Source organism: Cyprinodon tularosa, unplaced genomic scaffold, assembly GCF_016077235.1.
Source record: "Cyprinodon tularosa strain WSP-4 unplaced genomic scaffold, ASM1607723v1 ctg54, whole genome shotgun sequence".
NCBI lineage: Eukaryota > Metazoa > Chordata > Actinopteri > Cyprinodontiformes > Cyprinodontidae > Cyprinodon > Cyprinodon tularosa.
The window spans coordinates 425,566-440,360 of NW_024039274.1; the positions used below are offsets into that span (position 1 = coordinate 425,566).

Sequence of the window (14,795 nt, forward strand, 5' to 3'; positions counted from 1 at the left end):
CGCCTGTTGGCGGGAACCGAGAGCGCTGTCACGTCTCTCCTCGGATGGTCGTGTATTAGCTGCCATGCATGAGTCAGTGAAGGCCGGCCTGGACCGTATGCCAGCAATTGAACCAGCTGTTGCTTCACTGATTGTGTCACCAGATGAAGCCCTGCGTCCTGATGTCCGGTGCCCGCGGACTCAATGTCGGGTTACAGATGACCTCCTCTGTAAGGCGTACAATGCAGGAGCGCGTGCTGGCCGCCTTGGCAATTCCCTGGCGCACCTCATGTTTGCCCTGTCTGCATCTGTTCAGGACACTGGTGGTGCAAGTGCGGCGATTGGTTATAGTGACGCAGCGCTGCAGGCCTTCGCGCTGATGACCAGAGAGCTTGGACGGGTCATGTCTTTCCTTGTCCAAGCTCGTAGACAGGTCTGGTTGGCACAGTCTCCTCTGACTGAAGCATGCCGTAGGACCCTCAGGGGTGTCCCGGTTGTACCAGGGGAGCTGTTTGGATCAGCTGCCTTGGAGGCGCTGGAACGGACTGCTCAGGCACGTCAGACTAGCCAGCAGCTTTCCGGCCTTCGCAGGAGCATACCTGCCTTTCCCCAGCGTTCGGGCCGCCCTGCCACTACCCCCAGCGTTCAGCCACGACCTCAGACCGGTGGCAGACCTGTTGGTTCCTATCCCCATGATGTGCGGCAGAGACCGACAAGGGACTTTCGTGAGCCAGTCTGCCGCCCTGTTAGACAGACCCGGGCCTCAAATCCTGGACGCCCTCCCCCCAGAGCCCCCAGGGGCCGTGGGGATAGAAGATGATGCCACCGGGCCAGCCGTCGGACATTTTTCCCATCAGCAGCTGAATTTCTGGGCTGCTCATGCCGTAGATCCATGGGTGGTTGCCACCTTAACCAATGGCTACAGGCTCCAGTTCCGACGGCGGCCCCCCCTCTCACACCGGGTCAAGATGACTGTCATCACAGACCCGGTGAAATCTCAGGCACTAGACCAGGAGCTTTCCGCCCTCCTGGGCAAGGGGGCAATCAAGTCTGTAGATCCTCTGCAGCAACCCAGAGGCTACTACTCCACATACTTCCTTGTGGCCAAGAAGACCGGCGGTTTTCGCCCCATTTTAGATCTAAGGGGACTGAATCGGTACCTGAAGGTCCTTCCCTTCCACATGCTCACCATAACAGAGGTCCTTCAGACCATTGTGGTGGGAGATTGGTTTACATCAGTAGATCTGACAGACGCCTACTTTCACGTGCCTATTGCGGCAGAACATCGCCGTTTTCTCAGGTTCGCCTATCGGGGGCGCCATTGGCAATTCCGGGTGCTCCCATTCGGGCTCTCCCTTTCCCCGAGGGTGTTTACTCGATGCGTGAAAGCAGCCCTCTCTCCTCTACAGGCCTCCGGAGTCAGGATTCTGCCATACCTGGACGATTGGCTTCTTTGTGCTCCCTCTCAGGTAGCTGCCTCTCGGGATACGTCCCAGCTTCTACTTCATGTGTCAATGTTAGGCCTCAAAGTCAACTTGGCAAAGAGTTGTCTGGTTCCATCTCAGACAACCACCTTTCTTGGGATGCATCTGGACTCTGCTACCATGATGGCCCGTCCATCTGTTCACAGGGTGGACGACATACTCCAGCTTGTCCGTCGATTCAGACTGGGCAGGGAGTTTCCCTACATCACCTTCCTGCGAATGCTGGGCAAACTGACATCAGTCACTCGTGTCGTGCCCTTAGGGCTGCTCCTTCTGCGTCCTTTGCAGCGATGGCTCAACAGCTTTCGCCTAGACGCCAGGCTGCACAGGCATCGCAGGCTAATGGTGACCAGGAGCTGCCTCCATGCCCTAGCTCCTTGGCGAGACGGGACCCTTTTGTCCAGTGGTGTTCCAATGGGGCTAGTAGTGTGTCGAAGGGAGGTGGTCACCACGGATGCCAGCCTCATGGGCTGGGGTGCCGTGTGGCAACAGAGAGCTGTTCGGGGTCTCTGGGACCCAAGGGAGCGCAACGAACACATAAATGTGCTGGAGCTGCGGGCTGTGCACATGGCCCTCAGGTGCCTTCTGCCCCACCTAGAGGGAAGGAACGTGCTGATTCGGACAGACAACACCTCTGTTGTTTATCATATAAACCACCAAGGTGGCACCAGGTCAGCACGTCTCTTGAAGGTGTCGAGGGATCTCCTGGAATGGGCGTATCCCCGTCTGTGTACCCTGCGCGCAGCGTATCTGCCAGGACGGCAGAACCAGGTTGCGGACTCTCTATCCCGCCAGGCACCTGCTCCGGGAGAGTGGTCTCTTCACCCCGACGTAGTGCGCATAATCTGGAACCTCTTTGGGCAGGCAGAGGTAGATCTGTTCGCCACAGAGGAGTCGACCCATTGCCCCCTATGGTATTCCCTAACCGGGATGGCGGGCGCACTGGGCCAGGATGCACTGGCTCATCCATGGCCGCAGGTTCTCCTGTATGCCTTTCCACCACTCTCACTGGTTTGGCCGACTCTACGGAGGGTTCTCGAGCAGGGCCACAGAGTGTTGCTGGTAGCTCCGTTCTGGCCAGCGCGGCCGTGGTTCCCGCTGCTTTGGAGTCTGTGTCACGGTACTCCATGGCGTCTTCCAGCAAGGAGGGATCTGCTGTCTCAGTTGGGGGGACAGATATGGCACCCCAACCCTCAACGTCTCCAGCTGTGGGCATGGCCCCTGGGAGGCTGACTGGGTGTTCAGACACCGTGAGACACACCGTATTGAGTGCTAGGGCTTCCTCCACTCGGCTGCAGTATGCTAACAGATGGCGCCTCTTTTCTCAGTGGTGCTCTGCCCACAATGAGAACCCGCTTTCCTGCTCGGTGCCCACTATTTTGGAGTTCCTCCAGTCTCTCCTTGATAAGGGCCGCTCTCCTTCGACCCTTAAAGTGTATGTTGCAGCAATTTCATGTCTTCACCGAACTGTTGACAACCGTACAGTGGGGCGCCATGAACTGGTTTCACTTTTTCTGCGTGGTGCTCGTAGGTTGTGCCAGCGGCCAGCCCCACGAGCCCCAGATTGGGATCTGCCATTGGTTCTCACAGCTCTGTGCCACCCTCCATTCGAGCCTTTGGCACAAGCAGAACTCAAGTGGCTTTCCTGCAAGGCTGCTTTCCTGATGGCTATCGTCTCAGCTAAGAGGGTCAGTGAGCTACATGCTCTTTCTGTCAGCCCTAGGTGTATCAGGTGGAATCCAGATGGCTCTGGTGTTACCCTGTGGCCTAATACTGCGTTTGTGCCTAAGGTGTTGTCTCCTTTTCACCGTAACCAGCCATTGCGGCTCGCTCGGTTTCAGCCTCAATCTGGTACAACTGAGAATGAGTCGGAGTTGTTGTGCCCAGTAAGAGCGTTGGAGGCATACATTGCAGCCACCGCCAATCTGAGACGCTCGGACCAGCTTTTCCTATGCTATGGGGGTCCAAGGTTAGGCTGTCCTCTTTCTAAACAGCGTCTGTCCCATTGGATTGTGAGTGTCATCTGCCACGCCTACGCTGCAGGTCACTGCTCCCTGCCAGTCGGTGTGAGAGCACATTCCACCAGGAGCGTCACCGCTTCCTGGGCTGCTTTGAGAGGGGTTCCGCTGGAAGCTATATGTGCTGCTGCTTCATGGGCTTCCCCAACCACCTTCACCAGGTTCTACAGTGTCAATGTGGCTGCCCCTCATCCCCTGGGTCAGGTCCTTTTACAAGGTTCTGCTGGGCCTCCTCTGTGAGGTATGTGCTCAGGATTCCTTGTGACATCGTTGGCATTAGTCATTCAGTGCTTTCAGCACCGCCCTCTGGCGGTCAGTAGGGATGAAATAGAACGAAAGTTACGTATGTAACTACGGTTCTATGAATCCCGGATGACCGCCAGAGCTTCTCTGTCACTCAGAATCCTTGCTTTTGCGAGAAGATTCTGTAGGAGCAGAGCAAAGGATGACACCAGGCTATATAGCTTCTGAGTGGTCATCCGGTGTCACAGGTGTGACTCTGTTGGTATAATTACTCGAACTGCGCATGCCCGAAGGGAACATTCAGTGCTTTCAGCACCGCCCTCTGGCGGTCATCCGGGATTCATAGAACCGTAGTTACATACGTAACTTTCGATTTAAACCTCCTGAAAACTTTGATTTATGTTACAACCACAAATACAGTTTATTGAGAAAGTATATGATGGATAAACACAGAGGAGCATCAGAGGAGAAAATATTTTAAAGGTATTTGTTTTTTTACCCATTAAAAAAAAAAAATTATGTTTCTATGGGGTGAAATTGGCTTCATTGTAGTTACAAGCAAACCAGAGGTTTTAAATGGTAGCTTGAAAAAGATGCAATCTAGAAATAACACTTTCTAATCAATAAAAGTTTAAATAGTAATTAGACGCATTGCTATTGGTCTGGATACACATCAGTGCCATCTTTATATATAAAATTTGAAAAATAAATCAGAAAGCAGTTATTCAGAACCTTTTTTTTGTTAAAGTATTTTTTTCAGTTTCATTTCTTTCCTTTTTTTTTATATGAATTTATAAAATGTGCTCTTTGCTTGAAATAATAATGGAACAAAATTTCCTCCATAGTTTTCAGCCTCATCATCTATAACATCAACTGTCAGCCTTGCATATCTAGACATTAAACAGTTTGTTGAAACTTGTCTTGAAAAAGTTTAAGTATAAAGCAGCTGCACATAACTGTACCAGGGATGCAGAGCATCATCACCGAGTTGTCGGTACCGACAGATATCTGCTTTAAATCTAAAATATTGGGCATGAGCCATTCCACCAAAATAAACCACCAATATTAAAAGATATTTATTTTAAAATTATGAATTCTATAATTAAATTTAAAAAACAATTTATTTAAACATATAAGCTCTTACTTTATATGTATAAATAGAGTGAAATAATTTGGTGATTCTGTATTTTTAGGGGTCACCATTCTGTTGTGTTGTTATTCATGAAAATGCTGCTAATCTGCTCAGTGTGCTGCAAATACACAATAGAGAATAGACACCATTTAATTTTTATTGGCTGTCAATCTATGAAACTGGAGAGCATCCATGAACACAAACACAGTAAATGCCATAAACCCTGGATGTCTGTGTCTCAGGCTCAATCCAAACAACCCATGCTACAGCCACTGTGAGTGCACTGATAGCTATAGCAACACAAAGATAAAAATATATTTTTTTGCATTGCCCATGCAACTGGAAGAAAGAAAAAATAACAAATGAAAATAGAAGTTTTTCCAATGGTTTAATTTATGGACACTTTCATAAAAAAATTTAAAAATTATTTTGTATTTTGCATTGAATGAAACTCTAAAATACCACTTTTTTAAAATAAAACTACATTACCTTTTTCTGTAAATCGTTTGCTTTTAAAATAATGCCTCAGTGAAATAAAATGCTCCTTAAAAATATATGATAGCTAATTATTTTTTTTTTTTCCTGGCCAGTAAAAATATGCTTGGCGGGTGAATAATTTTATTTTCCGGTCCACTTGGCCACTGAGTCAAAAAGTTAACTTTGGACCCTGCATATAAAATTACATTAAAAAAAAAAGGAGACTTTCAAACTGATCTACTTAAAAACTTTTGTGATTAAAAAGGTAGCTAAAGAAAATCTCACCATTTCCTTTTGTCCACATCAAACTTGTACAGGTCTCCTGCCAGGCCATACTTGTTTGCACTGAAGGCCTTGTAGCCCCCGTGGATGTAGATGGCTCTGGTGCTGGGGTCAAAAACACTGCTGTGGCCGTAGCCTCCTTGGACCAAAGCGCCTTCTGTACTCAAGAAGCTCCACTTGTTTTTGACTGGAAGGTCACAGAACACAGTTAGTGAGACACTGACGGTTAAAGGCTTTATGTAGTAGAAATGTAATGAGATCCCACAGGCATATATAGAGAAAAAGAAAAGACAGTAGACGTGTCAGGGTTTTTAGTTTAGATAGAAGACTTCAGCTTAGTTTGAAAAGTGTTTTACAGGCAAACAGCTAGAGCCTACGGTTCCCCCATTTAATTTTTTCAGTGAGAAAAGCTGTTGGGACACATTGAGATCTCTGACAAGTTTCCTGTCAACAAGAGACTGAATAAACCTGAACTCTTTAGTCCTATGTTACATTGAAATTTCTCAAACTTAAAAAAAGAAAAACTAACAAAAAAAGAAAAACACAAAAGCATCAATAGTCTGATCAGACAAACCCAGAGGCTATGTGGTTGGGTGTTTACATGCCTCCGGCAGAATCTCCGTTTGGGCGGATGGCTGAGCTCGTGGGAGAAGTTCAGTGGTATAGGCTACAAAAAGTCGGGCTCACCTACACGCAGAGCCTGGCCTCTGGAACCCAGCTCCTTAAGGGGAGCTGGACTCTCTTTCGTGAAGGTGTGAAGGGCTAAGGTGGGTTTGTCTCACACCAGTACAGCTCTCATGCGTTCCCCTCTCTGGATGAGAGGGTTGCATCCCTGCACCTTTAGGCCTGGGATGGAACTCTGACTGTAGTCTCAACCAATGGCCAAGACTACCCCACCTTCTTAACACGCTTGGTGGGGGGTGCTGGACAGCGCCCATCTCGGGAGCTTCATCATTCTACTGGAGGACTTCATCACATCCTTGGGAAAACAAAAATTACATCTCAGACTGACATTTGACTGTATGTCATGAAGATTGGGGGTTCATAGATCACCATTTGATGATAAGTTGGATACACTGAAAGAGAAGGAAGTTGGCTGATAAAAACTTTTTTCTGGGAAAGGTTGATGGAGCCCTCAGTCATGGATTTATTCAAGCCCAACCCCTTGAAGAGCTTCTCTGATTTCAGGGCACTGTTCTCTACCTATATTTCGATGGGTCCACTCACAGCTTATAAGGTCTGCAGTGCCTGTAAAGGCAGCAAGTCACTAAAGGATGACATCAAGCTGAAGGAGTCCCATCAAGCCGGGTTTGACTGTGGGGTTTCTAATTCAGCAAAAAGGTCCCATGAGGCCAAGTGTGTTACCATTTTGGGCGGATGCAAAACAAAAAATCTGGCCTGGGAGGAGTTTGAAGAGATCATGGAGATACCATAGGTTGGCCTCAGGCCCTGACCCCCTTCCCTTGGAGCCTCAGGATGGGTCAGAACTGCCTCACTAACACTGTTTATAGTGAAACCCTGCCCCTGGTCTAACAGAGTGAGGTGGCGCTCCTTTAGAAAAAAAGGTTTGTTCTGAATATAAGGGGATCTCAAACTCCCAAGGAAAGCCTATGCCAGGGTGCTGGAGAGGAGAGTCCAGCTGATTGTCTGATCTTGGCTTCAAGCGGATCAGTGTGGTTTTTGTTCTGGAACATTGGATCAGTTCTTCACCCTCTGCAGGGTGCTTAAGGAGAGTTTGTCATACTGGTCCACAAGGAGTTTTTAGACCTGGAGAATGCATTTGATTGTGTCCCTCAAAGTGCCCTGTGCAGGGAAGACCAGAAATATGGAGTCAGTGGCCTTTAACTCAGGGCCATCTAGTCTCTGCACCAGCAGACCAGGCGACATTAAGTCTTAGGGCCTTTTCCTGATGCATTTTAAACTGCAGCAGGGATGCCCTCTGTCACCAGTCCGGTTCATAACCTTTGTGGACAGGATTTATGGGTTCAAGGGCTGGATTTGGCAACAGCAGAATTTGTTTTGCTTTTTGAGGGTGGTGGGTTCTGCTGGCTCCCTCCTGCGATGGAGCGGTTCACAGCTGATTGTGAAGCAAGCAGGATGAAAATCAGCTCATTTAAGTCCCAGACCATTGTTCTCTACCGGAAAAGGATGGCTTGCCCCTTCAGGTCAGAGGGGAGTTCACATCTCAAGTGGAGGAATTCAAGTATTCTGGGGTCCTGTTCAAGAGTGTGTTTGAATGGAGCTGGAGAATGATAGAAGGATGGGTGATGCTTACTCCACAATGTGTATGCTGTTCTGATCTGTTCTGGTAAATGGAGAGCTAAGCCTAAAGGTGAACATTCTGCTTTTCTAGTCCCAGAACACACTAAAGGGACTAGGTCTACCAGCTGGCCCTGGCATTCCTTGGCTTCGCCCAGAGGTGCTGGATGAGGTGACTAAGGCAAGGTAAGTTTGTGAGTCTCTGCTGAAACTGCAGTCCCATTGGCTTGGTCCCTGCCAGGCGGAAGATGACAAGTAAAAACACTAAAGCATTAACAGTCTGATAAGCTCACCAATGTTGTATTCTTGCACACGGCTGACGTAACCGTAAAGAGGACAGTGTCCAAACAGGACGAGCATGACAGGATCTTCCCCGTCTCGGATGGGAGGGACTATGTGGGCTGAATGTCCCACCACAGGATACTGGTCATTGAGCCGGGGGTTCAGAAGGACCCACGTTTGGTTCTGGATGTGGAAAACCCAGAGCTGACTGGACACATTTCCAGTTGAATCAATTTTTCCTCCATACATATAGATCTTCCCCTGAAAGAGATCAGAAAAAGGTTTCATCCAAATTAAACATGGATCAGTTAAATCATTTAGATAGTGAGATTGTTATATAGGTCAACATTCTTAACAAAACAAGCCGAGTAAATATAAAAGTCTAGAGTCGTTAATTACGGCATTTAATTGGAAAAACATCCAGGTTTTCATTATTTCTAAAGCTAGAGCTAACATGAACAGGTTGTTATGAGCCATTAACTGCCTATAAGCCAACATCTCTGGATGATGATGTAGCGCATCCCTTCACAGTAGAGCATGCCAAGAAGGTAGGCAAGCAGTCTGTAGCTCACATAGTGGCTTCCTTTCACTCTTCATTTCAAGAGACCATTAGGCTCCAAGTTACAATAACGAGATAGTTTATACTGTGTGTAATGCTTACGATACTCATTATTGTTCAAGTTTGAAATTTGCTCATAAATACTGCCAAAATAGAAAACAAAAAAACAACAGTATTAAAGCAGTCGGTTGTTAGAGTCCTAGCCATTTATAGAGCATTTTTATGAAACAATTAAAGGCAGCCATAAAGACCAGAAGGTTTTCAGCTTTAGGAGACTGATTAAGCTTTGTGTAAGTCAGTCTGCCAGTCAGGCTAGCATATTGTGTAACTACCAGCGTCCTGCTGCTCAGTCCCCATGCTTCCACAAGGCTAAGCTAAGCTAGCTGCCAATCACAATTTGTCAGGTTTAGGTTTTAAAAATATGGCGAGTTAAACTTTAACCATTAATAGCCATCTCTTCTTTGAGGTTTTGAGAGATCATTTAAATCAAAGGCACTAGTGCCAAAAATTCTTTAGTAAGAAAAAGAAAATCTTCTAAGAGTGTAACATTTAAATTTAAGGCAGAAAACAGATGAATTATTTAACGGTTTAGTATTAGGAAGAAACAGGGAACAGAAATTAACTTGGAAATCTGTTTTATTTCTAATGAAAATATAAACACCGAATTCATATGTCTACAGTACATGTTTGTGGAATAGGCATGCATTGATGTGTGTCCTGCTTCTCCGTGACAGATTTTTTTCAGGTGTATTTGAGTACGACGGCTTAATATAAATGCATTCACATAAAGGTGCATATTCAAGCTGCTTCCTACAAATCAACATTTCTCTGATTTATTATTTCATCATCAGGTCCAAATAGGTTTTCTGGAATTCTGGAGATTCTGCTTCACTTCACAGCAGCTTATCTATATTGGATGTTTTATACATTAGTTGCATACATGTACAACAGGAAGTATAGAGAAAGGAATGGAGGATAATGCTTCCGTTTGATTTAGCTTCCATCGATTCCCTTCTCACTTCATCTTCAAACCATCCTCCAAGGAACTTAAGGCTAATTTGCCTGATAAAACCGATCCCTGCATGACGCAGCAAGAAGGAAGTGATTTTTATTGACGTTTTGAGGCCCACTGACAGCCACAGAAACCATCCTCTCATGTACCTCGTGCAGAGCTAAAGAGTGGCCGTATCGCGGGGTGACCGTGTTGACAGAGGGGTCCAGGGTCATCCATGTCTTCCTGCTCAGGTTATACCTAAAGGAAAGGAACAGAAACATGAACTCAGTCTAGATTTCATAATGTTTTACATTGATGAGCTCCATGACTTAAAAAAGTTCCTCTTCTCCCCTCAGGCTGTTTCGTAAGCAAAATCATCAAACTGTGGAAAACAGTCTAAAGCATATCTATTAATGTGAGTCTGTACAATACTCCTGGAGGAGAAGTTTATCTGTAGCAGCTATCTGAGTCGAATTGTTTAAACCAGAGAGGAACAGATGCAGACTTAGATACAGACAAGAGGGCTCAGTGGTCCACGTCCCAAACCCACAGCTTCCTGGTGGAAGCAGAAATAGATCAAAAATATCCAAACTGGGATCATTTGTGGAGTTTTAAAAAATCTGGATGAAAGCCTCCTTTTGTTGTTTCCCGTCAGGCTTTTAGAGCTTCAACCATATCAGGTTGATTAATCTGAAAGAACATTTAACCAAACATTTGATCCTTTTAGTTGTTAAAGCATTTCTAGAAAGCCTCTGAGGGTTTTCCAGTAAAAGGGATTTACATCAGCTTCTCAGCTCATTCTTACGTAGAGAAAGTAGCCTAAAGTGTCCTTTCTTTTTTCCCAAGTGAAATCATAAGGAACACTCTTAAATGGTCTGACATCCTAAAGTTAACCCATGTACCTTAATCTTGAAAATCCCATTATGTGGTTGTTCTTCCTATATAGTCTCCAAACTTGCTTAATAATAACCAGTGAATTAAAAAAAGGGCTGAATTCTTTATAAATCTAAGGTGATTGTTTTCATAGGAGGGCTGCTGAAGATGAGCAGCAAGCATGTATGCAGTCTTAGAGAGGTGAACTTACGCTTTGACCATGTGATAGTCAGAGGTGTTAAAGACATAGCCTCCGATGACCCACATGATTCCCTGGTCTACTACAGCCTTGTGGGACGCTCTGGCCAGCCCGGCTTCAAGGTACTCCTCACGGCTCCAAAAGGAGGAATTGGCAGGAACCGAGACGGAGCAGCCTGGACCTGAGGAGGGGAGGAAATGACCAAGTGAAGGCTCCATAGGAGGGACGATTTAGGAGAAGAGGATTGGTTGTTCTGTTTTGCAATATTGGGAGAACTTCTACTAGAAATGTTCCTGAATTTAACTGCTGAAGCTAACAAAATTATTCACACCATATTTCATAATTTGCAATAACCTCAAAGCATTTAAAGATGTTTTAAATAAAAGGCACAAAGTAAAGACAAATTGTGAAGCAAAAGAAAGCATTATTAAATAATCAGAAAAGTTAAGCATCCTTTTTTATGGATTTACTTTTGCTCATTCTTTAGTGCAAAGCAGGTCAACTTTATTCAGATTAGACTTAGACTTTCTCTGAACAGGGATTATTAAGGTTTGTCAAAGATGTTTGTTTAAATTTTAACCTGGACTTTGACTAGGCCATTATACCATGTTAATATCCTTTGTTCTGAAGCATTTCACTTCAGATCTGATGAATGTTTCTGGCCTTTGTCCAGCTGCAAGTCAAACCTCAGCACCAGGTTTATTTTTTCCGCCTCCAACTTAATTCTCCAACTCTGACAACTGTTTATAAAGCTGAAGAAGAAGAGCAGGATTAAATCATTATGCTGAAAATCCAGGTTTTCTTAGCCTTTCACTAAATTTGCATGATGCATTAAGTGAGATAAACTATGGGACTGATACAGTTCTTCAAATGATGCAAGAATTTCTGCTAATTATCTGGAATAAAGTTTTCTTAAATCCTGTTAAACTGTTCCAGCCTCTTTGTCTTTGTTAAGGAGCTCATTTCTGTTGCAAAACGTTGAAGCCTTAATCTGATGACATGAGGATGCCACAAGCAGTTTTAAGATATGCAAGATAAAAGTGTGGAAACTAAACTAAAACATCTATAGAAAGCTTGATTGCTAAAATAACTTTTAGCTGCAGCACTTGATGTAAAGCCGGACTGATTGCTGTTAAACTGAAGTAGTGAAGCAGCGTCATCAGTTTGGTCAGGGCAGAGAAATCTTACTAATAATAATAATTAGGGATGAAGATGCAGGTTTCCGGCCAATCGGTGATCTTTAAAGAGCCTTTACTGTATAACTGAAGCTGTCAGGTGTTAAAAGGTCCACTTACAGCTTCAATGTTTCCATCCTGGTCTACTAGATAAAAACAAACAATACCAGTTATATCTGTTTCACACATCAGTATCGGCTGATCACCGTCTCCTAGAATATTAGCGCTGATCAATCTGTGCATCCCGGGGAGGCTAACGGTTTATAGCTAATGTTCCACAAGTTCATATTGATGGATATCCTGTAGTAATGCTCTCATTAATAATGATGAATTAACAGCAAATGATTATCTAAAAATAGATTCTAATCTTATCAACTTCATTTGAGCAGGTAAATATCATGCCATTATGTTTTCAAAATAAGATAACTAAACATTATATACCTGAATCAAGTTAATGCAGTTTTTTCTTTTTTTAAACATAAATTATCTTTTTTCTTAGAGAAGTTTATCCTGTTATTTTTTTGCAACCAAATGTGATGTTTTGTAAATAAAATTTGAAAAAATAATAAATAAATAAAATCAATCCTTATATTGAACTTTGAAAAACATCTTAATCAAAATACATTTTTATGGTAACTTTTCTGTCTCAGATTTTATTTTTTCCAAATACTTTCATATTTAATTTCCAAAAAAAATTATTCTACTTTTTAAATCTTATAAAATGTATGTGTTTAAGATTTTCGAATTGCATTTCTTTAAAAATGCATTTTACAGGGCGTGAGGAGCGAAGATGTATTTCTATTGGTCAGCGGGATGTTTGTAATTGTATTATATTGGTCAATGTCTGCGTTAAGCAGTAAATGTTTGTTTTGTTTTTTTTGGCTTGAAGTGAAGAGATTGTGATCTGTGGAATGCCATTTGAAAAATAAAATGTAATCTGTAAAAAATGTATTTAAAGAAGGGACATTTTAAAAACCAAAATCTGAAAATATTAAATGTGTGTAAAAAAAAAAGAAAAAAAACCCAAAAACATTAGCTTATTTTAGTTTGCATAAATAAAGTTTTATAAAATTGAAAAAAAAAATTATTATTATTTTTACATTTTTATTTTTGAAAGAACAGAATCAGAGAAAACAGCAAAGAATCTCTATAAATTCTTTTTGGATCAGAAGTTTTTTAATGTTTAATATCTACAGTTCTTTATCTTCAAATTCCATTTACAGAAAATGTGCTTTGCTTGAAACACTACAGAATTAAATTCACTTCATAAATATTCCATCGGTAAATAGTTTTACCTTCTCAAAACCAAGGAAAATATACTCATTACAAGAACAAATGTCTCATATTTCAATTTTTGCAGCTTGGAATTATTTTGACAAAAATGGAAAAGTTGTAGAGACGGATATTTTCACTTACAGGTTAGAAGTTACAGAATTATTTAGCTTATTTATATGTCCTTTAACACACATTTGAACTGTTATTTTCATATAAATCGAGGGAAATGCTCTTTTAGGAAAATTTTTATGGTTGCCTTTTTGTTTTATGTGAAATAACTCGAACAGTTGGCTACATTCACAGGCCCCTTCCTGTGTTTATGAACCAGAACAATGAGGCCAAAATAAACCACAATCGGCGGAAAATTATGGGTATAAAGACTGGTAGCAATAAACTCCACCAAAGAAATAAAGACATGGTTTCTGATCAGGCCCTTTATGTCCGGTTCCTCTTCTGTCTGTCCCTCCATCTTGATGAGATTAATCTCCTGTCCCTGATGGAGTCATAACACTTCACCACAGTTTACATGGTTACAAGGAAGAAATCATTTGTCAGAAATCATGGAAAAGGAGAATAGATCCAGGACAGGTTTGTTCTGATATTATTAATATAAAAGCAAATCCTCAGCAGTATAATGTCTCTTCAGCGCATTAAAAAAAGTACACTCTTGTCCTTTCAACAGACACTTAAAGCTGTAACTGCAACAGAAAGATGGGAGTCAAAGCCCGCCTCAATTCACACACATCTGTCCAAGTTTGCACTTGTTGGTGTAGAAAATTAAATCTTTCAGAAGGCGGCAGTAAAACGAGAGAGTCTGCAATTCCACTGTGAAAACACCATGACAAAGGCAATAAAGGCCAAAGAAAGTGGCCGTCTGTTCCTTACCTCCCTCAGCTTTGCTAATGAGATAATAGTGCAGGTAAATTAAGCAGTAGTGTGTTCATTGAGAGCAGAGGGCCAGACGGTCAGAGTCAGGGACACAATATCACCAAAATAAAAGGAGAAATAAAGAGCTTCTGTTTACAGCAGCTGGATGTTTGGACCACAGAAAGATTCAACAACAGCTGATGGAAAATCCAAGTTTAGTCAGATAATAGAAACAATGAATCAAGATGAAGAAATCAATAAACACTCAAATGCTTCGTCTGAGTTGCTTTTTGCTAAGTTAGACTAAATATTTTCTTATTGCAGTGGATTTTAAAGAGTCTGGTTATTTGAATAACTTGCATATAAAATTATAAGAGGGCCTTCTGGTTGACTAGTTAATTCTTTTAAAGCTAAAGAATTTTTGAATTTTTTAATAACTTAAGCTTATTCATAAAATTCTAAAGACTAGCTCTTAGTCTGGTTCTCAGAGGTTGCAGCCTCGGTCTGTACAGAACCGGCCTTGACTCCACAACTGCTTCATACTCCGAGCAGCAGACTTTATTCAGTTACTAAAGTGCAAAAGGTAACACTAATGAGGGAAGGCGTAAGGCTAAAAAAAGAGACTTTCCAGAAAGATTAATCTTTATCCTGTTTTCACAATTTTTATCAATATTGTCATATTAAAATATTTTCCTGA

The 14,795-nt window shown here is 43.0% G+C and overlaps 1 protein-coding gene across 3 annotated transcripts in view; it reads right to left on the minus strand.

The window, feature by feature from the left end:
- atrn (attractin) overlaps positions 1 to 14,795 on the minus strand; it is a 192,218-nt gene that overhangs the window by 144,944 nt on the left and 32,479 nt on the right. For all 3 annotated transcript variants that reach the window (XR_005282435.1, XR_005282434.1, XM_038304648.1), the window contains exons 6-9: positions 10,794 to 10,962; positions 9,877 to 9,967; positions 8,168 to 8,417; positions 5,619 to 5,802 (exon numbers count right to left, since the gene is read on the minus strand). Coding sequence is in view for 1 of the 3 variants with exons in the window: in XM_038304648.1 (XP_038160576.1) it covers positions 5,619 to 5,802; positions 8,168 to 8,417; positions 9,877 to 9,967; positions 10,794 to 10,962 (694 nt within the window). In the remaining 2 variants the exon portion in view is untranslated. The remainder of the gene's footprint in view (positions 1 to 5,618; positions 5,803 to 8,167; positions 8,418 to 9,876; positions 9,968 to 10,793; positions 10,963 to 14,795) is intronic.